The 25015-nt window shown below is 38.0% G+C and overlaps 1 protein-coding gene across 1 annotated transcript in view; it reads left to right on the forward strand.

Moving 5' to 3' along the window:
* CDIN1 (CDAN1 interacting nuclease 1) overlaps positions 1-16586 on the forward strand; it is a 223145-nt gene extending 206559 nt beyond the window's left edge. Inside the window, exon 11 of the mRNA XM_081049980.1 lies at positions 10879-16586. Within this exon, the coding sequence (XP_080906106.1) occupies positions 10879-11014 (136 nt within the window). The 3' untranslated portion in view covers positions 11015-16586. The remainder of the gene's footprint in view (positions 1-10878) is intronic.
* The last annotated feature ends 8429 nt before the right edge of the window (positions 16587-25015 follow it).

Below are 25015 nucleotides of genomic sequence, written 5' to 3' on the forward strand. Positions count from 1 at the left end.
GTCAGCCCAGGTTTTGCCAACTCGATGATCACCATCCATTATGGTTGTCATATCAATTATAAATCCTCTGCCAACAAACACTAAATCAGCTGAAATGATGGGTTTGCTTTTGGCATGTTTCCTTGGGGAAATAACCGAGAAAACATGTAATAATTCACACAACCAATTTTGTAAACTACCCCAACTTTTGGAAGAAGGCTGGAGTATAAATTCTAGGCAGATAGATGTGATTTGCACCCAAGGTCTGCCTGGAGTGTTCTCTCACTCTTAGCACTTAAATGTTTTCAAAGTAAACATGACCTTGGGTCCTTTATGACTTTTAGGGTTTTGGTTTCTTTTACTGCATTTGGTATTTCTCTCTTCCCATACATCTTCATTTGAAAAAAACAAAAAACCAGGGCTATCATACTTAAGCTCATTCTCCAGTTTCACAACAAAATAATCTCAAGATGCTTCTGATTCCCTCATCCCTCTGCATCTCTTGGGACCCCCAATCCCACTCTTTAATCTCCCCTCAAAAAATGAACATATAATGGAGAAAATTTAAAAGGCCCATTACATGAATGAATGCAACTTAGCTGACAACTCACCTTATGTAGGAAGACTTCTAGACTATCATGTCCTTGCTCTAATGTTTCTTTGACTGTAAACCTTTTGGCATTTTGTGTATTCAATCGATAACATATTTCAGACTTACAATGTGAATAGTTTTGTTCTTATTAAACTTTGAGTCGTAAGCAACTTAAGGAGAGAAGGAGCCTTTCTTTTGTGAGGTGCTTTCTGAAGGATGGATACGCAGGCTGCTTTGTAGATTCTTAGTACGTAAATGTCGAGAGCTGACCCACTGCCAGGAGTGTTTCTCCAAGAAAACAGATTAAAGACAAAATCGCTTCTACCTTTGTTTCCTGTTCCACCAATCTGTTTTTTCTCTTCTGAGGAGGAATTTACGATAGGCTGGAAAAACTACAAGTATGATATCTAAGTATATCTAACACAGGACAAAGTAAAGTGAAAATTAAGCACTTTTCCAGGCAATTTAATGTAGACATGAAAATGCCAAGTTATGTAAACACCAAGGACAATTTCAGATGATTGTAGTTGTGTATTTACATACATTTTAAATTTTCTTCTGTATTTTTAATTTTCTTCTGTATTTTCTGTTTATTTTCTATGTGGCATAAAGGCCTGCAGTGAATCAGTATTTATACTTTTCCTTTTTTATTTTCAAAATTATATGCAATGAGTTGATGTTACAAAGAGAGGTGCATTGTTAATAATGTAGATCCACGAATTGAGTGAGAATACTCATAAATGGGGTTCTCTTTCTTGAGTCATTTCAATTTCAAATAGTGACCTGCCAAACAAAATAGTAAGTGAAACAACCAAGTTATGTTTTTATTTCATCTCTAGATACTATGAAATAAGAATATTTGCATTGTGTATTAAATTGACCATAGTGCCAGAACCTTACGATGCTGTATTACATGATCACTAATCTATTATTGTTGTACACATATTTACACACAGGCATAAATATGCACATACTTTGCCTATAAACATGTGCAAGCATATTTCACTTGGACTGAAAAGTTATTTACAACTCTGTCTGGAGATACATACAACAGTGATTAACAAGTGCATAACCAATCTACAACACACAGATTAAAACTAAATAAACAGTGTGAGAGTTTATTTTAAAACAATTACAAGATGTTTTATATTTCTCCTTTGTCCTGAACTGTGTGTTTGAGAATGCATTCTTCATAAAAACCACATGCAAGTCTTTGATGGTGAAACAATTGACTTCCAACAGCCACATGTCTATACACATCCTCATAAGATATCCCAGACCCCACACAGCAACTTAAAATGAGAAAGGAAAAAAAATAAATACGTGCGTGCGTGCGTGTGTGCGTGTGTGTGTGTGCGTGTGTGTGTGTGTGTACACGTAGACATATATATGCTATTCCTCTTTTGGAAAATAAATTTTCTATTTGCCTATAAATTGAAATCATTTGGATTGGAAACAAAGATTTGAATCAGTACAGCTATGTTTTGTTTTTATGGTTTGATGAAGACCCTCGTGAACAGGAAACTTGATTGAAATCATCAAATCTTTCCATAGTCCTCTTGTCATTCTTCAATTGAAAATTGTTTGTTTTGTTGACTTGATCCAGATTAATATTGTAGAACCCTAGTGCATTGAGAATCTTTTTTATGTAATCATGAAATTCAGCTCATTGAGAAAAGAAGTATTAGATCAATTTCATGAGTCTCTCTTATTCTATGAAGAGGCAAATTGTGTAATAGTCACTTCATTTTCATATTATATTACCAAAAGAGATTTAAAAATGATACTGATATTTTAAAAATATGTAGTGATTTTCTTATTTTTTTCTTTTTTTTTTTAAATTAAAGTTTATTGGGGTAGAGCTGAAAACATAAATAAGCCAAATAAATGCCACAAATATAAGCTACATCTTTATACTAGAGGTATTTTAGGAGCAAAAGTGAGCCTTTGGGGGTTCAATGTATCAACCCTGTTTAGCCAAATCTGAACTTTCTTTTCTGGGAAAACAAATCTCTGCCTGACACGCTCACTTAGATCCGTTGCTTCCCTCCATTTTCCTCATAACTTATTCCAGCTGTTTATTTCCATTAATACGAACAGGCTGCCGCAGTGTTCTGGATTTACTCCGCTTTCCTCCTGTTTAGATTCTGCCCCATAACTTCTGAATCCTCTCGTAGCGGGAAACATTTCTCTTCTCTGAACTTTATGCAGTGATTCCATAACTCTCACTTCTTTGACCTGAATTACAAGTTGCTTTTCCATATACTTCCTAAACATCGCGACACTTAAATCGAAATGAGTCTCTAGATATACTTTTTAGTGTGAAACTATTGACTTCATACCTGAAGATTTATTCCTTGTAGACCAGTGTGAATCCCAACTCATATACTGGGCTTTTGATTAACCAGTCAGTCACCTGACTTCCAGGCCCCTTCTCGTCTCCCTTTTACAGGTGTGGTAAATATTTTTCAAAGCTGAATGACTGTTATAAATTGCTGTTTAAATACAAGGCATAATGAGAGACAGTAGAGTGTCGTGGTTGCAAGCAGAAACCATAGAACCAGACAGCTTGGGTTCAAAGCCCGACCCTTTTTGTGCGTCAGTTTTTTCATCTGTAAAATAGGAATGATCATTAGTCTGTAAATGTAAAAGTACTTGAAACATTGCCTGTCACATAATAAGTGTGCAGTAAAGGTTAGTTACCTCGTTGTTGCTGGGTTTTAAAATCATTTTATATATATATTCAAACAGCATCTTTATAGATGTAATGTCTGGTCAGGGACCTTCTGAAATCTGTAGAAACATAGAAGGTAAATGAGCCTCAGGAAACCCATCAGGGAGTTGGTTATTGAGGCTAATTTAGCAAAATGATATCTGACAGTGTGATTAGGAATCTCTAAATTCCTGCATCTACCTTTCACTTCAGTACTCTATGAAAAAGGTGCCTCAAAGAAAAGTCTTAACAATAGAAATTTAGTAGTCTTCTCTTTTCTCCATTAGTGAAAATACCATCCAAGTAATTCCTGCATTACAGGAATTACGTGTAGAGGTGTGGCAAGGAATGGGGGCAGTACTTTTTTATAGTTAAGAAAGAATAAGCAAGTCCTTCCTGAATTTGGGAGTCCATATTTTCTGTCTGTACCTCTGAGTTTCTCAGAGTTATAGAAAACCTTGGACTGAAAGACGTGATTTCTAAATTATACCATATTCTGTCCAACATTTACAATCTGACACACTCAGTGACTATCTGGGGATAGCTACATTTTTCTGGAAAACTAAGAATTTACTCTCCAAAGTACTATTTTTAAAACATTGTTGGTGACAATCTTTTAAAAATATGTTACAGATTACACTGTCTTTCTTAACTGAACAAAATGTAACCAGCATCTATTTTTCCTGGACTGTCACAGCACCTGTTGAAATTGACAGTCTATTTGTCCCATCACTAAATAGCTTTGGATTGCTACAATTGCAGTTTAAAAAAAAAAACATCTCCTCCCTGTTTATCAGTTGTCCTCAACTGGCAAAGTATTCTTCCTATAACCAGTCTCCCACATCCTATCTTCATCCCCTTCAAATTTGCAGCTTCAGAAGCCTTGTAACCAAATTTAATCACAAAATCACAGCACTAGAGAAAACATTAAGGATTTTTCATTTTATATATGACTTCTTTACCTCTTTGGGTAACCCCAGTGTCCTAAATATGCAGCAGGGAGGGGTGGTGGTCTATAGTCTAAGTTAGGAACCAAGAAGCTATGTTAGTGTAAAAGCACAGATTTGCTTCATGACTGACTTGCCTCGATGGAGAATTGCTGCCTATTAATAATCTCATTCAGTAACCTCTTCTGCTATAAATTCAGGGTGCTGAAAAAAAAAAGTAACTGAAAAAAAAGAAAGCCAATTTGTAGCCAACGGCACTCTTCATACTGCAAATGTAAAGAATGGTATTTGATTACTCAAGTCTGTAGTATATATGTTAGTAATCTATTGCCATATCATAAATTACCCCAAAACTAAATGACTTAAAATAACACACATTTGTTATCTCACTTTTTCTGTGAGTCAGGAATATGGACATAGCTTAGTGGGGTCCTCTTGTTCACTGTTTCTCACAGGCTGCATTCAAGATATTGGCCCTGGGTGTGTGGTTTCATCTGAAGATGGGACTGAGGAAAGACCCACTCCCGAGATCACTCAGGTGTGGTTGGCAGGATTTCGTTCCTTATGAGTTGTTGGGCTGAGGGCCAAAATAACTCACTGGCTGCTGGCCACAGGCCACATGGGCCTCACCCAAACGGCAGTTTGTCTCAAGGTATGTAAACCAACAAGGCAGGAGAGTGTCTGATAGCAAGATGGAAGTTAGTCTCTTGTAACCTGATCACAGAAGTGACATCCTATCGCTTTTGCTATATTTTTTCTGTTAGAGGCAAGTCACTAGTCCAGCCCACACCCAACAGGAGGGGATTATCGGAGGGCACGAGTCCCAAAAGGCAAGGACCATTGAGGCCATCTTAGAAGTCAGCCCACCACAATATCTGTCTGCAACTCTTCATTGCAACTCAGAAAGAACTCCAGCACCACCACTACTGTAGCTCTTCTTTCATTACTGCTGTTGCCCAATTTAGTTTGATCTTTCCTTTCTGTACCTCTCTTCTTATAGATAGCAGTGAGACTGCTCTCAGTAGAGTGAGTTCTAAGTGGAACCTGGAACAGTAGCTACATGCCTTTGGCTCTAGTTCATTTTTAACTGTGACGATGAACCTTATGGTGTGGGTACAGGTTACTGACAAAGTTGCTAAGTGTGTTCACACTTCTTTAATATCATAGACTCTCCTTTGTGTCAGCTGTTCACCTTTACAGAACACATCCATCTATAGAAGGAGATCGAACTAATTAGAACCATATCCCCCAATGTTGCCAAATTTGAAAATTTTTAAAACAAACTAAAAGAATATTTGCTAACTCTGCCGCCCACCCCACCCCCATGTAATTATAGCTGTGCTTTTAGATTCCATGTACTTAGAAAATAGAAAATGCATAATAACTGAAAGCTATGGTGAATTCTATCTTATTATCTACATTTCTAAAATAAGACAAGATATGTGTATTCTTTTCTCTCTGAGGATAGTGCTTGGAATGCATAAGGATGTCTTACAATCTCTTCACAATCCCTCAAGGATCTCTGCCCTGAGTGTGGGAACCTCTGAGTTAGATCTCAAGGCAGAAATCAAGAACTCAAATGCCCACAGGGGCCAGGTGAGCAACATAAATGCACAAAGTAGGCAAGACATAAAAAAAGAAATATGTCCCCTTCCATTTCTTTCTTGAAACGTGAAACCCTCTGAGTTTATGTTTTGCTCACCCAAATCTGCTAGAGATGTGAGTATGAAGAAGTTAGTCTCTCCAGTTAAAGAAAATCTGCAGTGTAGGTGTGCTGGTAAATGGCATCTGGCACTGAGCCTCTGCTTGGAGAGTAACAGAATAGTGGAGCCTGGGGCACACCTGAGACCACCTGTGTAAAGGAGGCAGCCGTGACTTGGCTCCAACTGATCGTTGCCTTGTCAATTAATTTCTCAAAGGAAAGTGATTGTGCAGGATTTTGTATAAAAACTCCAAATCTTTATGTGTTGCCTCAATTTTTTTTTTAATTGCTAAAAGCCCAGCCTGGATTTAACAGATCCAGTCACAGAAATGTCACTAATTTGCAAGGCAGCTTACTCCGTGTTTTCAAAAACTGCAATTGTAGAAAAACATTTATTCACGTTGAATCAAAATCTGATTCTTGGTTACATTCAAACATTGCCCTGTGTCTGTGCTCAAGAGCTACAGCATGACTCTAATCCCTTCTCCTCAAGAGCACCTTAGAAATCAGAAAATGACGAACGAGCATCCTAAGTGCTCATTTCTAGGTCACACATACTCTGTTATTCTAACAGTTCCTCAAATACCTTAGAGTTCTCCTCTGGGTCAGTTCCAGACTAGAGACATTCTCCTTAAAATATGACACTACAATCCTCCAAAACTCTCTAGGCCTGGTCTTACCTGTACAGAGGTCGCTTCCTCTCCTTTTCTCTTAAAGTGTAAAACCATGTCACTCTGTTTAGTAGACTGATCACTGCATCATAGTGAGACAATCACAGACCCTGCACCCGACTGCCTGGATTCCAAAACGGGTTCCTCTACTTTTTAGCTACAAGAACTTTGGCAAGATTGATATTAAAATAACTATATTATAATTAATAACTCTCCATGCCTCTGTCCATTTGTTCATTTGCAGAATGGGGACAATAATTGTACCTACCTCATGGAGTTGACTTGAGAATTAAATGAGTCAGACTGTGTAAAGTGCTTAGAACAGTGTCTGGTACATAGTAAGTGTTATGAAAGTTACTAATGAACATTGTCGTAGCTGTTATTATTACTATCACTATGATCCATAAGTATGCAACTTGTGTATTCATCTTGGTCACCAGTAAAGATGCCAAGCCCTAGTAATGGCCGAGTCCTACCAGCATGCCTGCCTCTGGGATGCCTCTGATTCGGTCACCGGTACAAAGCTGTCAGCTATTCCTAACTCCGTGTTCTTTACCTTATCCTTGAGGGTATCTGCCATGTACCAGGCACCCCGTGCTAGGCCTGAAGGACATGAGTATAGATAAAACATGGCCTTCAACAGTGACACAATATAGCAAAGAGACGAATGGTGAAACAGAGAGATAACCCTTGAGAGACAGGTATGCACAAAAACCACAAAAGGGTAACCCAGCTTTTGTTTCGCAGTCTCCTATTTAATTTCTCTAAATAATCTAAAATGGAAGGAAACCAGAGAAACACATTTCAAGCACATTTACAGGGTTGTCATTATTTATGAGGAACTTCATCTTTCATACCCTCAAGATCTGTCATGGCTCTTGACTTTCACCTCCCATTTTTTTCAAGAAGTATTTGTTATTTTTGCTAATTTGGTGGTATTTTATTTGCAGGCAAAATTACTTGTTCAAAAGTCACTGACATTCCAGTGCCTGCTCCCCAGGAGTTTTTAAAATTCATTTGGAGTCTTTGATCTTATTACTTGACCATGAGTATATAGTAACATTAAAGTTATAGTCAACCTTGAAATGTGTTTACAGAATCAATTCAGATATCCGCAGACATCCCATTACTGCATGTCCCCGGGCTGGTAGGGAGGGCTGCAATCCCAGTAGCAGACCAAACCTCTGCTTTGCACATTCCCTCAGACCCAGGGACTCTGTTTTCTTTTAAACACTGTTAATAGTCTCTTTGATTTTTATTGGTCACAAAGGTTATGTTTGCCTTCCCAGTGATCTCATTCTTGTCCAGTAGTGCCACAGTACATGGGAATAGGCATCGAAAAAGGTGAACTCACTCAACCCACAGGCATGTACTTGACCTACCAAAAAATTTCGTAGGTCCCCTTTTCTCCCTGTTTTACACCTTGTTAGACAAAAATGCTAAAGTTGACTTGCTTGGTTTTTCGAATTCTCAACCAAAATGTTCCTTTCTGTGAGTTCCAATAATCAAGGAATTGATTGTATAAAGTTGCTTAATGTGGTCAGCCTCTTCATAAACAGTTAAGTTACTGCAAGGTTATCTTGCCAGCATCTGATAATCTCTGGATCCTCATATGTTGGAGAAAGTTCAGAAATGCACTCAAGTAGGCAGCAGGAACAAAGCCAGATCTTGTTCTGCTGTCAAATTTCCCAACTTGTCACCCGTTAAAGTACCTATTATTTTTTTGTCCCTCAAAGACCACATAATTTGAAAGCCTCTGTCTACCAATTTCCATTGATAAGAGGAAGCTGTCTTTCCTCGTTTTTAATTAATTACCTAAGCACATATTTCCAATCAGAGCCTTGGAACCACACGAGAGAGGTAGTAATGCCTAAGTTAATATAATTCTATTTGAAAGCTAACCACCAAACACATAGATCCATGGCTGAGCCTCGTTATGAGTCACTAGTCGTATGTACCGAACGTAATTCACAAACCCATTTTACTACTTTCAGGGGATCCAGGTCGGGAGCCCCTGCACAAAATGCTCAAACTCAAAATCTTGCAAAAACCTTTGCGAGTTGTAGAGTTCATCTGTTGCCTCACAAGTGAAACAAGTCCATTTTCTTGGTCATTGAGGTGTTCCCCGGCCTGACTTTTCTGCCCAGAAAATGCCATTTTTGTAAAGAGCTGTCATGCTGCATGTCCTTTGACTTATGATTTAGCTGCTCAGGGAAAGTCCTGGCTGCTCGTACTTTCTCAGTGCTGGTAATATGTGTTTTTGTTTTATTAAATCTTTAAAACACTGGGCTTGTTGTTTATGACCCCCATATATTCCTTTGTTCTTTTCCATGACTGTTTAGATCCCATATTTTTTCTCCCTTTGTAAAAATATCAGTGCCTTTCTAAAGAACATTATGGTCTCCAGAATGACTGCCGAATACAATGGAGGAATGTGTTTGAGCTCAGGGTTGCATCTGTGGAGGCGGTGACTCAGAGCTGCTTTGCTGATGGGAAGCTTTGAGGCTTCTCAGACCTGGTCCTTAGAATCGCAAATCTTTCTGCTTTTCCCAGATGTGTTTTGACAACATTGAGATCATTTGATAATAATCACAGAGCTTTTTGTAAAAGAAAGATACCAAATATCCATGTTCCAGTTGCAGACAATTGTTTGTGATTAAAAGTTACCACTAAGAAACCGTCAGATCGCCGTTAAATGGAAGCAAATTCTCATCCCAGTGGGAGCTTCAGCTGGTGAGCATTTCAGCACTAGAGCCCACACACCCCGTGCCAATGTACCCTGATTCTTGTGACCTCACAGGAAAGTTCTTCAGAGGTCCTGAGGAAAAAGAGAGTATGTGCAGCCATCCCTGAATTCAGGAAAATGTCACTGGGCCTGGCGCTCCCCAGCTCTGGTGTCCTCCAAGGCGTCTTATCCGTACACAGCTCCCATATCCCCTAGAGCAAGTTGAGCTGATGAGTGGCCATCGCATGATTTTGTCCTTGCATGGAGGAGATGCAAAAAGTTTTCATTAATCTTGCATCCAACTTGGCTACCTTACTGATGTGAATCCCCAAATAAACCACCCCTTGACACCCAGTTGAACTTGTGCATACAGTATCTCGCAGCCCATCCTGTACTGTTAGTTTTGGCAAATACACTACAGCATATAATAAATCATGGAAGAAAAAAGCTTTGTGGCCTAGCATGGTTCAGCCTGCTGCAATGTCAGAATACAGAAAGCAGTTCTGTTTTTAGACATCCTTTTACTAACCTAACATTCATAATTTATGATTTCACTGTAAAATTCCTGCAACACGACACCAAAAGTAGTGCTGCCCTTTAATTAAGTACTCTCAGTAGGGAAAACGTGAAACTGATGTGCAAAACATCTCTGTGTGCACGGTGATTGATAGTGATTACATCTTTATGAACCCAGCCTAGAGGTCTCAACTTCCTGATGGGTGCAGTAGTCTGTAGGGCAACTTCCTGAGTCTGCTGCTAACCAAATTGGAGATAATTCAGAGGCCCAATTTAGAAATATTGAGGTTTTAAGCCTGCATCTGTCTATACTTGGTAACAAGTCTATGCGACATTATTCCTCGTTTTCATGATGAGTATCTAGGACCAAAGTTCATGTCGTGTTTATACTGAGAGTGGTTGTAATGCAGAGAATGAAAGGTCAGGGAGAATGTCTCTATGAGAGATCCCCGTTATCCTATGAATTTTTTTTTTTTTTTAAGACGGAAAGAATGAATGACAGAAGGGACTTCTGACCCTATTGGTCCATGAATAGAAAATAGCCAGAAGAGGATGTTGAGCTGTTCCAGTTTTAAAATTATTTTTTCAAATATCCTTCATTTTCCTCAGTTGAAAATGGCTCAGTTTCGTTTTTAAAAGAGTGCTTCTAAATGTTAGGAGACTAAAATCCGAAGCCTGGTGCGCCCCAGCTCATCACTGTTTCGACTCTGGTTTTATCCTCCATCAGCTAAAGTAGTCACATCAACACAAGCTCGTAACACCTTACTAAAATGTAATTAGTGTAGTGCATACATCCGAAATAGTTCAGGTTCTTAGAAAGAACGGTAATAAATCTGCCCACGCTGGTAAGTAATACTTGTATTAAGTAAGCTCTTTGGTATAAGTACGGCTACTTTGGGTCACAATTACAACCACCAAATTAAAAATATTGTGCAGCAACGTCGTTTAATCATCGTATCAGTGTTTCAAAGATGACCTTTTTTAGAACTATGTTGATACTATATGTGTATGTTATTTTCTGCTGTTTTGACAGATTTGGGCCGGGCCTCGTCATCTATTGGTATGGATTTATCCAGGAGCTAGACTGTAACCGGGAGAGGGGCATCCTGCTCAAAGCCTGTTTCCCCACAGACATTGTCACCTTATGCCATAGCATAGCTTGGCCCTGATGATCCTGGAAGAGAAGCTGGGAGGAAAAGGTGAATCCGGAAGCAATTTTACTTTCCTGCAGCGTCGACTCCTGGCAACATCTGCCCTGAACTCCAGCTGAACTCTTCTGCCCGTGGTCACACCACTACCTCTTTAGACAAACATATCAAGAGTTTCTGTTTTCCTTCATCCCTTGCTGATGTGAACAGCCAAGAACTACAGACACAACCCACTCATTATCAGCATTTCTGTCTCTGTCACACAGTTAGTTTATAGATAGTCATAATCGTTCTTCCTTCCGGATGGTTTCTCCTTGAATACTGAACAAAAGAAAAAATGTGGAGACTGAAAGGTGTGATTTTTCAATTCTCCTCCCAGTTGCCGAATCACCCTCTTATTATTTTTTTTTTCTAAGCCTCCATTCATTCTCTCTCCCTCCCCCTTTCCCTTCATGTACACTCACAGATACCCAGCGTTGCATTACCGTCATGGAATAATCGAGCACACTCCCAACAAAGCTGAAGACATCAAGTCTGAAACGAAATGTCCACCCTCACCTGCAGGACTCCCAGTAAACCTTAAGTGTAGCCTGTGCCGTATGCTTGTTTTGTCCAGTCTTTACGGTTTCCTGACTGCAATGGCATTAAGCCAAGCTGAAAAATATACTTGATGAGAATTTCCTCTTTTTTAAAATACTTATTTGAACACCAAACCTTTTCCATTTATCTCATTTGAAAGTATTAGTTACATCGTGTCTGGAAAGCATACTCCTTCATTGGATTGGGGGCTGAGGGGAGACGATTGAAGCTCGGTGCCAGCTTTGACAAAAGTTTATTTTTAAACATGGCTAGTTGTCAGTATGTTTGATAGTACTTTTATGAGTAAAAATTTTTTAAAGCACATTCTGTACACTGCTTTTTATCTGCGTTTTATACCACATAATTATATAACACTCAAATAATTTAGGCATTAGAAATGTTCAGCTTTGAATAAATGAAGTGTACCGGAAATAAACCTAGGGCAATTTTCAATAAGCAAAATAAAGGAAAGTTTATATTCGTTCACTTTAATTTATTCACTTTTTATGCCGCAAATCAAATTTCAATCTGAAGCAAAACATCAATAAATTCATTATAAACATGTCTTTGAAGAAGTTAAAGATTATACCCCAAAATGTATTTAGTAAAATATTTGCCCCCGTATTGACAAAACATTATTAATGACTTTTATAATGTTGAATTGGTGAGCTTGTAAATATTAATAAAAAAATGTACGTTTTTATAAACACGTTTAAGTTATATATACATTGCTCAGTTCTTTCAAAAGACTAAATATGCCATTAGTACTTTGTTCATTTTGTACCTAATAAGATTTGTAAACGTCTACCTATTGCTTTTCCTTTTGAAGGACCCAAACATGTCATGTCTGAACATGTGGATTTTAACTCTGCTGAGGGTTGCACTAAACAGAGAAAGAGAGAGAGAGAATGAAATGATAAGGAGGTATCAGGCAAACTTCTGTGTTAGTGGAAAATGCATCATGCAGGTTTTATGAGTGAAATAGAATGATTTGAAAACACTGCTATTGTCTTCATACATGCACACAAACACACAGACACACAGGCCTTAAAAAAACTGTTAAAAGCAGTTTTCATGGCATGCTCTAAACTGCTTTTTCTTCTTTAGGAATAAATTACATTTATCTGCACAGATGTTGAAAACTGTTAAACCCTTGTCAAGGATTTGTTTGTTTTACATTAAACAAATTTATGATGAGAGTGCACAGATAAATTAAAATATAAAAGAGGTGCTTGCATTTCGTCGTCATTCTTCTACCTGGTGCCCTGACATAATGTGTTATGAGAAGGTATTGGTGTTCTCCTCTGCCAAAGGCACCACCTCCTTTTATGAATAAGGTATTAAAATTTGACTCTTAAAAGTGGGAAAGAAACCAGCAATAAACTGTACATACTATGATAAAGTTACAAATTATTCAGAACTAAGCTTTTTCCCACATAAGAACTAATGTGATTATTATATCTACTAATGTGGGGGGAAGAGAGCAATGTTCTCAAATTGGAAGCTTAGAGCTTCCTTGTTCTTTTTCTTTTATGTTAGTAATACGTATTTATGTTATATCTATGTGTGTTGTTTGTTTCCTTGTTTGTTTGTTTTTTAGTTCAGACAGTATAAACATCAGCCCTGGAAAGTAGACATGGGATGACAACTTTTTTTTATTACTGTCGTCATTAGAACATGAACATTAAAGCCAGATCTTGTTTTATGGAGCTCTCTGCAAACTGTGCTAATGAATTATGCCAACCCAGAAAGCAGGCATGTGTGTAAAACGTAAAACTAAATGATGTTCTCTCTGGCATATATAGACTTGCCAAGCATCTGCTCTCACAAACAAATAAGAGACCCTGTTTGAAGCATGGCAGGGGACCAGCTCAGAGAAAAGCTGATCCAGCGCTGATATTTAAAGTGATTTCATAGACTCCTTTCCCTATCTCAAACCACCACCCCACACAACAACAACAAAAAAAGATAATGAAAATCGTTTTTATCTTTTGCCTTCTAGTGAGGTATATGTCAACTCTTCTAAAGACTCCTGAAATCACATACAAAAGGGAAGGTTCAGGGATCCAAAGTAGAAAGCAGGATCTCCGGGGGAAATAATTTTTTTTAACCGTAGGTGTGTGTCCCTGCTCATTATCAGCAAGGCTTGATTCCACCCTGGAAAGGATGATGAATTGTTACTCTTTGGGGTGTGCATTAACTCATGGAACCCGCCAGGGGATTTGCTTGGAGCCCTGGATGAGGTAATCCACTAAATGATCCCCGGTGGGTCACAGTAATTAATGCACAGCGCCCAAGTGAACAGTTAATTCACTTGCTTCTCATGGAGGAGCTACACCCGTTGTTTTCCTTCCTTTCTGGAACCAGCATACCTTAGATGTCTGCACTTTTCACCTGCTCCCTGCTCCAGACCTGGTGTTTCGATGGAATTAATCTTGACTGCTTTCGTCCCTTCACTTCCCACCTCTTCTCGGCCATCTGCCCCTTCACTAGCTTTTGCCAGTTTCCTCCCACATGGACATGTATTCTACACTTTGTCACTCCTCCTTGGCTCCTTTTTCTCTCTAGAAAATGATCCCAAAACCAAAATTCATCCCATCTAAGTCCTCTGATCCATCTGTCTTCGGAGTGGAAGTTGAGGGTATAGAGAGCAATTGACGTGTTCTGTTTGGGGAAAAGCATGCCTAAACACATCCTCCACATGCTGGAATATTCAAAGTCCTCTGGGCACCTGAAAGATCACAAAACTTTTAACTAAGATAACAAGATTTTACAGGGTCAAATATGGTAGGAGTGTTAGCCCGTCGGTAAATGTTTTGGAAAAAGGAGTCAAAAGAACGTGTGAGGTTTACAGCTACCTTCAGCCTCAGTGGTGCTGTTCAGCTGATTAAAACTACAAATTAATATAGTAAAATGCCCTTATGATTTAGTTAGAGACACACTTCTAGCTGGTTCATCTCAGGGGCAGCTTGCCATTTTTCCTGTGATTGGATAGGAGCAAGTTGCCTCAAAGCATTAAGTATTTTGTGACAAGGATGGGAGGAGCAAATCTCCATTAGGGTTAAGGAACAAAGCAGGCTTAACTAAAGAGGAAGCCAAAAGGTAAATAATGGGAGTTTGCCTGCAGCGTCCCCAGTTAGAGAAGCACCTCTCTGAACCTGTCTGTGAAGTCGCTCTTAGGAAGGGTGGAAGGGGACAGCCTGGATCATCCAATTGTATTACCCAAAACTAACCTCCCCATGTATAGTAGCCATGGTCTGAACCTGTTTTATTAATAACATGCCTGGATTCCAAAGATTAAATAAGGAAGATGGAATTATGAATTAAATAATAACAAGAACAGTTTGGGTTCCCCTTGTGTTTTTCACTTTCCTGCTATTGTTTTGAATATGGCTGTGAGACAAAGAGCTGCTTAGGTCAAGCCCTATAAATTACAGTTTTCATACAATAGTAATCCACTAAAATGATTTCAAAGCTTGATCAAAGTACTTCAAAAAGACTTTTAAAACTTTTCCACAGTACAGGGGGAGGGGAAATGCTCATTTGATGCCTTAATTTGTTTCAGTCACTATAGCAAAGTTCTATCTTGGCGTCATACCTACTTTATATAAAATCCAACTCATTAAACCTAACTTGTTCTTATTGTTGTTTCATGTCTAAGGAAAAGGGATTTATGTTTCCCTCTAGTTAATTGGAACAACTTAATTTTTGGAGTCACTTGTATTGTAAGAAAAAGATACTGTAGTATCATTTTAAAATAAGTATAATTTGACAGTATTTAATTACGATACTCAAGGTATGAAAGGCGGTCTAATTCCCTGTGCTTAGAATAAAATGGGTATCAGTGGATTTATGTGGCATTTTAATAATAATTGTGGCAACAGATGCATTTAGTTTTTTTTTCTTTTTCCCTCGCCACTTGAATTTCTCTGGAGCTGTCTAATATCATGAGCAAGGACTGTGGGGAGTACCCTAGTGATTGCAAAGCTAAGCAAGTTGTAGGCCCAACCATATATAAAGATAATCTGGACTGCTGCAGCAATGTTAGGCTCAGCAAAGACCCAAGGTACAATGTCAGGGTAATTTCTATTTTTTAAAAGAAAGGTCATTTTGAAATGCTGACATGAAATATAACCAAGTCAATTAGGTAATAACAATTGAAGTTCAGGGTTTAATTGAGGGCTGAACATGAAGCCAATGACCATTAACCTAAAATGGTCATGAATTCTCCTGGAAACTGGCTTGGTTAAAAGTATTTCTAGAATCACTAGCATTTTCTTTTTTTCTTTAAAAAATTTTTTTTTGTCATTTTTATATTCAACAGATACATTCAGAAATAACAATATAGTGGGTCTATAATAGACTTTCTATTTCATTTTATTTCTATTTTATTTTAATTCAAATATTGTTTAGATAATCAAAACTACTTCTGCAGGAAACCATAGTTTTATAAGTAAACCGAAAGATGTGAGCACCCTTTATTTGTACCACATTTATCTCAATTGATGACTTATTTCTTTCTGTAGTTGTTTAAAGGCAAAATTTCTGATTAGATTGTAACATAACGTAGAGTAGAAACTGTATTTATCTTGTTCATTGCTCTGTTCCCCAGTAGCTAACAGAGTCTGGCACAGAGCAGGTGTTCAATAAATGTTGAATGAACCAGTGAGTGACTGTTAAATTTATATTAAATATGTTCTCACTCCCTGGCATTAAAGAAGTAATTGGTACCTTTTAACTGTTTCTTATTTTCTTCAGCTGCAAATTGGGTGTATGTACTGGAATCAGAGGAAAGCATTATATACGAGTATGTTGTTGTTAATTAAGGGATTAATTACTTTAGAAACCCACAAAATCTGAAATAAAGCAGATTCATCAACCAGATTGTTTTAGGATGTATATACAGTTTGAAACGGAAATCATGTAATTTCACTGAGTTTGTCTTAAAGTTCATCTTAGAACATTGTTGTTTATCTAGTATATTGCTAAATAAACTAGAACATTTAAAAATCTTATCTTTGGTTCTGTTTTTTAAAACACGACTTAAGGCGTATCTTTACATTTACATTTCGATTTAAGAAACAGTTTCCTCTAAAATCAAGTCAGGGCTCCAAGTCAAATGTGTTTCGAGGACAACTTTCAGGGTATTCAGTGGAGTTACTTGATTAACTGCAAATGGTGCTTTGAATTGCTCACTTTTATAATTCTGCCTTGGTGGCAGAGTGCTTCCTGGTCCTAGACGTGGCTGCTGGCTGGCTCAGGAGAAAAGGGTTCTTTAGTCATTTGCCAACAGAATCTAACCGGACAGACACTGTCCATGAACTACTCAATGGGCGTTTCCCAGTTAGTCATTAATTCAGAGTCTATTATCATTTGAATGCCAAAGGCATTTGGCATATTTCCTCACATTTTGGAAACTTGTAACACAAAAGGAACTGGAACTTCTACAGTTCTTTGCTCTGCCAGTTTCCCAGGACTTAATTTGGTGCGTGATTCCTCCATGAGTACCTGGAGACAACCGACACCTGGTACAGATGTCCCTGAGACCGGGCCCTTTCTGGCACTGTGTGATAGTTCTGTCTTATAATTCTAGTATTTAGGCTACTCAAGACGTAAGTATTTATTGAGTCCCTAATGTGTATTTAGAAGTGTTGGAGGTGCTGAGGGGAATTCAAACATATGCAATGAAAGGTCATTTCTTTCTTTCTTGAAAAAAAATCATTACTTGTCAAAATGAAAACAAAAGATTTAAAATTTTCAGAAAAGGCAATCACAGTATAATAAGGAAAGAGGCAAACCTATGAGGTTTTTAATTAGATATTTTAATTCTAGACCACTGGCAGCAAATAGTTTTCTATTTTCCTATGATGGCTGCATTCACTGCCATTGAACAGTATTCTCCGAGGGTGCGTTCAGTTGGGTAGGAAATGGTGTTATGATCAATTATGGGTACTAGTCTTTGGGTAGGGCTCACATAGATGGCCACATAGTTTCAATTCCTGCCCCAGGCCATTCATGTTTAGTGCAAGTACAAATAAATTCTGAGCATTTGGAACAGAACTTTAACCTTGTTCACAGGCCTGAGTAATAAAACAGGCAGTGACAGCCATTGGTTCTGTAACACAAAGTGAAGTGTCTGTCCATAGCTGAAATCACCTTAGTAATTCGTATAAGCTATTAGGTTGGTGCAAAAGTAATTGCAGTTGAAAAGGTTAAAAATAATTTCAAAAACCGCAATTACTTTTGCATCAACCTAATAAATATGTCAACAGGAGTTGATTTAAAAACTCAAGATAAACTCTAGAAAGTGCTCAGTAAACACCTACAAGTTAAGTGACATTATTGATGAAAAACACTGGGTATGTTTTGGGCTCTGCTTAAGGATCTTGAGATCTGAGGATTGTCTTCTGTTAAATGGTCTTATACGTGCCTTAGTTTTCACGTGTTTTGATTTTTTGTTTTCCAGTAAATCCAGGCTGGGTTTCAAGGTCAGCTGCAGACTGTGCCTTTCTTCTCTTTTATGATCTTTTTATCATCTGGGTATGGATTTCCTACTTAGTACAGTACATTTTTATAATGTAGTGAATGTATATTTGTAATATTTGTTTTAAAATATGCTCCCAAAAAAAAGTGTTAAAATATTTTCAAGGATAAAGGAGATTGGTATGCTTTACATGGTAATGCAGTTTTTGTTAATACACTTAAAAATTACGTCATAAATCATTTTCCTAAAAACTTTCAATTCTATCAGTTCATTAATTCTGTCAGCATTTATAATTTCAATCATTGCACATGGAAAATTAGGAGGTAGAAGTCTAAAAATATTAGGTTTCTGTCTAATTTGAATAGAAGAATTTGTCTTAGTTTTCCAAGTTAAAATTTTTTAAAAAGCATTTTGCAGTAAATGATAAATAAATTAAAAAAGCAGTCCAACATAACAGAAAAATCGAAAATCAGAACAGCTAAAGAGATGGCAAAGTGGGCATGAGTACATTGTGTGTAAATGTAAAACTTAGTCTTTTGGTAAATTATTTTCATCTTACTTGCTTACCTTCTATCCTTGAAGTGTTTCCCAATGACAAAGGGGTTAAAAAACAGAAGCATGGGGGCGTGGAGTGAGCAAAGAAACTCAGGAGAATTGAATTGCATTTTCAGTTGGTTCCTTGACAATTCCCTAAGAAGTGTGTGGAAAATAAAATGGAGTCATTAGCAAAGATGAGACAAGTTTGACTCATAAACTCAGAAAGAATTTTAGAAGAGGAAGGGGCAAGAGGCTTCACTATGCACATGACAAAAATGATGTCTGGAGAAGTCAAGTGACTCATCCAAGGTCACAGAGCCAGCTAATTAGAGGCAGGACCAGAATCTCCATCTCCCCACCTCCTGTCCACTGTCCTTTCCACCATAGAGTTCATTTGTTCTGAAAAAGATTTCCAATACCTTAATTATGCTTACTATTTACAAAGTAAAGGGTCATAGTATATTTTTAAATGAACATTCTGAACCTTACTGTTCTGGAACTAACCCTAATCCTGATACCTTAACCTCTGTAGTGGAAATCAGCTGGTGTTTTCATAGAAACAATTCTCATTTTATTTGCACTTTAGTAACCTAAAATCCTTGTTATTTGATGGCAGTCAGTTTGTCTACATTGCCATTTAGCCTAAGGATGTGACACTTAGGATGAATTTAGAAACCTTTTTAAGACTTTTTCCCCCCTGACCACCTTACATTCTCACTTGATTTTCCTTCTATTGAAAAAATTCCACAGATGTTATATCTGCCATTTTCTCTTCATGTAAGGATAATATTTAAGCCAATAAAAATGTATGAACTTTCCTAATCTTTGCTAAACATATTAGCATATGATATTCTGGATCTGTAGCCAGTAGAACCTAGTGCTTTATACACACTTGGTGACAACAGCCTGGAATCCCTGCTTTTCCACTTGCAGATAACCAAACTCCAAAAGCTTCAGTTCCCTCATTTTTAAAACAAAATAATACCTATCGCACAGGACTATTATTACAAGGGTTATGTAACATTAGTGCTTAATACATCATAAGTCATAGCTCTAATAAAACTAGTATATCATACATGATAGTTGTGTTATATACTCTTTAAGTATAGAAGGATCCATGTAATAAAAGATATACACCGCTAAACATGTGCATTTTCCATGTTAAGGTAGAAATCCGTGTACAGTGGATACTGTGGCTTATTACTACTTTTCTAAAACTCCTTTAGAAAAAGCCATTTTTTTAAAAGTTAAGACACAGGCAGAACAAGACCCTCCTTTGAGAGTGGGCATATGTTTAGTTGATTGTTTTTGCAGACAGATGTCTAGTTTAACATTCCTGTGCTTGGAGGAGGAGCTCAGAGACAGCAAGCGCATGTTTCTTTTGATAGTGACCGTTGCCTTTGCCATGAATACAGCTTCCGGGGCGGAGCAGTGGCAGTGACGCAGGCAGGAGCCAGCCAGCACTTACACGTCTGGTTGACTGATGGCCCAAATCCAGCCTGCACGTACCGGTGACCGGGGTTGTCATAGCATAAAAGGTTAGTATGAAAGTATTAAAGAGATTGAAATACCTTCTCTGGGCCATTGTTAATTCAGTAAAAGAAAGCATAAAATGCTCTTTGAATTTGATCTTAAAAAAAAAAAAAGTGAAAGGAATTTGGGGAAATCCCTGGTTTGTTCCTGGATTCTTCCACTGATTGATGATTGTGACACTATCTGGGGCGGCTTTTGAAAAGACGTGACTTTCACCAGCACTCCACCTCTGAACATATACTACATTAGATCACAGGCAAGTGGAACAATTTTTAAACAGTTGAACAAGTACTGATGTCCCCTTATCCCCCCCTTCAAAACTCAGGCCAGTCTTCCGAGATAGTGGAAGCAGGTTCTGAATCAGATTCTCTGTGGCAGCAGAAAACACTGTCAACAACAAAGCTGGGCACAGAAAGTGTGGCTTCTTTCATCTGGGAGCTTGGGAGCATTTTGCAAACAATTAGCTAGCTCCCCAATACCCTTGCCAGGTGGATACGTGCTCTTATATCTGTGCACAGAGGAGTGAACTAACTGAGCTATTTTTGCAAAAGTTGCTTATTTATTTACTTTTCAACAATAAAGGAAACTTGGAAAAATGCTTTATTCTGAAGAGAATGGTTTCTCTGGCCATGCTACAGGATAGGTTAACCGAAAACATTTTTTTATAAATAAATATTAAAATATGTGTCCACCCAATCCTGAAAATTAAATTGTAACATCACTTGCCCAGGCTGACCTACAATCCACACCCAGAGAATGTTTTTTCATAGTTCATGAGTAGTAGATATCTGGAAGACAGATAATCAAACTGTGGCGTACCAGGAAGCTCCCCTGGTAATGCTCCCCCCACAGCTCCAACCTCACTTGTGTAGTAAGAACAATCAAAAGGAAACTGACGGTGTGCATTGTAAAGTTTCCTGCTGCCCTCCGGGGCCCCTTCTATCGCCCATGTGTTGCATAAACTATCCATGGAAGAACTAAACAGGAAAAATACTCTCTCTCTTTACTCACAAATTGTAAAAGTTCGGCAGAACAGAAGTCACAGCCCTTGAAAATAACTTTGCAATGGGCCCATTTTAGCACTGCAGGCTGTGTGGTCTAAAGATAATCCAGACACTTTCATTCACTGAATTTGAAAATTTCAAGTTAATTTGCATTGGACTCAACCTGGCATCATGTTAAAAACATGAAGCCTGACACAAAGTGTCCTGAAATGGCTTGATCTGATTACCTAAAACTGATCTGGATTTACGATGCATTGAAGTCAAATTACGCAGTCAGCAAAATAGTTGACTCCTTCTTCTAGCATGTAAGCATTTGTTGATGTAGGTGGAGATGTGATGAGAAAGGGCCTCTCAGCTGCTGTAGGAACCATAACTCTCCATATGCAGGAATTGGAGGCTTACTAGAGACAGCCTGATTCACTTTCCCCATCTAGGGTGGGGAGTCAATGTTGCCACCCTAAGGGAACTTTGGAGTCAATTCCAGAGCAGATAATAGGCCCTCGGAATGAAAATCCGTATAGGGACTGATGTGTTCCTGGGTGCCTATAGGAGAGAAAAGGGCTATGTGGCAAAAATAATTTATTGTCCACACAAGCCGCACACACACATGCACACACATGCACCCACACACCCCTTCATCTTTTCTAACAGAATACCATTTTTATCAGGAATTGGAGGAAGATGCTTTGTCACAGCAGACAGGATGGACGGGTCCAATGAGAAGCCTGCAACACCATTGCAGCCAATAAACAGTAAGGAAACTTACTATTGTGAGGTTTCAGAGACTACTTTTCTTCCCTGATAAAAGGAAAGGTCTGTTTTCTGCCATCCGCTTCCTTTTTTTTCTTCTTTAAAGGTTTTTTGGTTTGTTTTTTGGTTTGTTTTAAGGAGGGCGCAGCTCACAGAGGCCTATGTGGGGATCGAACCAGCAACCCTGGTGCTACCAGCACCATGCTCTAACCAACTGAGCTAACCGGCCACCCTTTTCCCCTTCCATTTGATGTAAGGGGAAGAGCTGCAGTACCTATCTTATGACCATGAGGGAAAGGCTCAGAAACCACCAAAGCCAGAAGTAATGGAGCCACTGAGCCCAGGATAACGCTGCTAGACTCCACTTGTTTCAACTTCTACCCCATAGGTATTCTGTTGCTTGTGCCCAAAAGCATTCCTAACTGGCAAAAGGAATCTTTGGAATCCCTAAAACAGGATAATTTCTTACACTACACTGAGGGAGTGATTTGGTTGAAATGTCTAACAAAGTTGCTGATTGCTCAAGACATACCCAGAAAGACTGATCGCTAAGCAACAGGAAATCTAGGAGGGCTAGGATGGAAGCTACTTCCATCAGAGAGGGGACAAACCCAGCCATTTATTATGCAGCACCCCCATCGAATACATTATATGATAGAACTCTGTGAAAATCTGTCAGGTATCTCTGCCAGAACTGAAGCCTCCGGGGACGTCATTATTAATATTGAGATCAGAATGGAAAATGAGTCCTAGAGAGCAAAGGCCCCCTTAGAGAAACGTGGATAGAACTCAGCCAGAAATGCAATCATTTGGGGATAACCTTTCCCACCTCCCTCTCCACACCCCACCCCCACAAAATAATGCCATTTTCACTGAATTATTCAATTGACTACATTAGCCAAATTTTCCTTCTATCTTCGCCAGCATATCTCAAATGTTACAATGACTAGAACTGCACCTACCATCCTGGGCACTTACTTTGCATCTAATTCAAACAGGTATGATTACCTCCAAAAGAGAAGGTAGAACATAGTCATGAAGCCCAGCAGTGCTGGTACTGGAGACCTGGGTTCTAATCTCAGAACCACAAGCTGTCTGAGTCAGCAAGTTACTTAGGCTCCCGGTACCCCAATTGCCTCTTCAGTAACAGTGGAAATATTTTCTCCTGCATAGGAGTTGTAAAGCTTACAGCTTTTAATATATGTCAAGTACTCATATAACAGGACCTGGCTCCTAGTATACACTCAATAAATGTTAGCTATCACTACTACCCCTTTTCTAGATGGGGTCATTGAGGCTCACAGAGATTAAGTAATTGGTCCAAGGTTTCCCAGCCAGTAAGTAATAAAACTACCACAAAACGTGCCTCTAATTTAAATAATGTGGTTATAATTTCTTTTATGGTATTTTAGAAAATGTGCTAAACTTTACTAGTGCTTACCAATATTAGATTCTCCTTGACTTCTTGAATGTACAGGAGACTACACTTTCAAGCCCCCTCAAGATGACAAAGGGCCAGGTTACCAATTCTGGCTAATGGCTAATGAAATGTGAATGGATGAGACGTCTGCCAGTGAGGCGTGCAAAGCCCTGCAGGATTCTCCATTCTCTCTTCTTCCCCTGCTGAACAACCCAAACAAAGTTCCAGAGGCTGTCTCCAACACCAGGGTCTCTGAGAGACTAAGTAGAACAATCCACACACAACCATCACCACCCAACAGGGGCCATGAGTAAACTTTTATGTGTTCTGCCACTGAAATCTGGGAATTGTTACCATTTCATCAGCCTTGCCTATCTCAACGAATAAATTAAAATTTCCAAATATTGTATAGCAAAAGACAGCGTATTGACTTAATACTCTTTAATTAATCTGACCTGATCCCAGGCGCTCGTCGGCGATCACTCTTGGTAATTTTGTGGTTGTTGCTGGCTCATCTGACATAATGGTGTTATATTGAGCCATAAGGAAAAGTTCATAAATGTTCTATAGCTTGATTTTCTATTATAAGTAGTAATCATGCTGCAAACCTACAGGACAAAGATAAACAATTATAAATATTAGAACTAACATAATTTTAGTATTTTAGAAAGCCTTAATGCTATTGCTGCTTTACATTTGTTTCAGGATATAAGAGAAAAATCTATTGTAAAAATTATCATGGCCTTTTGGGTTCTTGAATGACATTTTAGCTAACCCTGCATGTAAGAAATCTTCAAGCAAGCATAAACGTAAATTGTTTTTATTTCCCCCATACCTAGAACATAAAAATTTGAGTCTTAAAAATAGATTAATCTTCTAAAGACATAGTTAAGAAAATGAATTGATAAGCCACAAAGTGGGATAAAAAAAATTATGAATCCTATCTGATAAGAACTTATATCCATTTTACCCTATTCTACTACCCTCCTCCCCCCTTACCCTCGGGTAACCACTAAACTGTTGTCTGTGTCTATGAGTTTTTATTTCTTTATTTGTCTTGTTCCTTTGTTACTTTCAGTTTTATATGAGCACACAGTGTGATATATAGATGATGTATTATAGAATTGTACACTTGAAACCTACGTAGTTTTACTAACTTTTGCCACCCCAAAAAATTTAATTGCAAAAAAAAAAGAAAAGAAAGTAAAAAAAAAATCCAGAATATTTTAAAATGCTCAAAACTCAATAATAAGGAAACAAACAAATTAGTGAAAAAATAATCAAGGAAAGCTAAGATCACAGAAAAGATAGGAGGGCATCCCATATTTATTTTTTTTAGATCTTGAACATACAGGATAGTATTTGTTTTAGTGATTAAAAATATGGGTAAACTACTAATCTTAAATGTTCATAAAACCAGAAATGATGTGGGGTATTTGGGAACTCTCTGTACTATCTTCACAACTTTTCTGTAAATGTACCCAACTATTAGAAAATAAAAAGTTCATTTGAAAATAGGGATAAAAAAATAACAGTTACTGAATAACTATGGTGTACACCTAAAACTAATATATTGTATGTTAGCTATATTTTAACAAAAAATATTTTAATTAAATAAAATAACGGTCACTAAAACAGAAAAATTGACTTTTAAAATATGACATTGATTTGCATAATAATACTTTGCATGTAAGCAACTTTTATGGCAAAATCTC

Source organism: Rhinolophus hipposideros, assembly GCF_964194185.1.
Source record: "Rhinolophus hipposideros genome assembly, chromosome: 5".
NCBI classification, from domain to species: Eukaryota; Metazoa; Chordata; class Mammalia; order Chiroptera; family Rhinolophidae; genus Rhinolophus; species Rhinolophus hipposideros.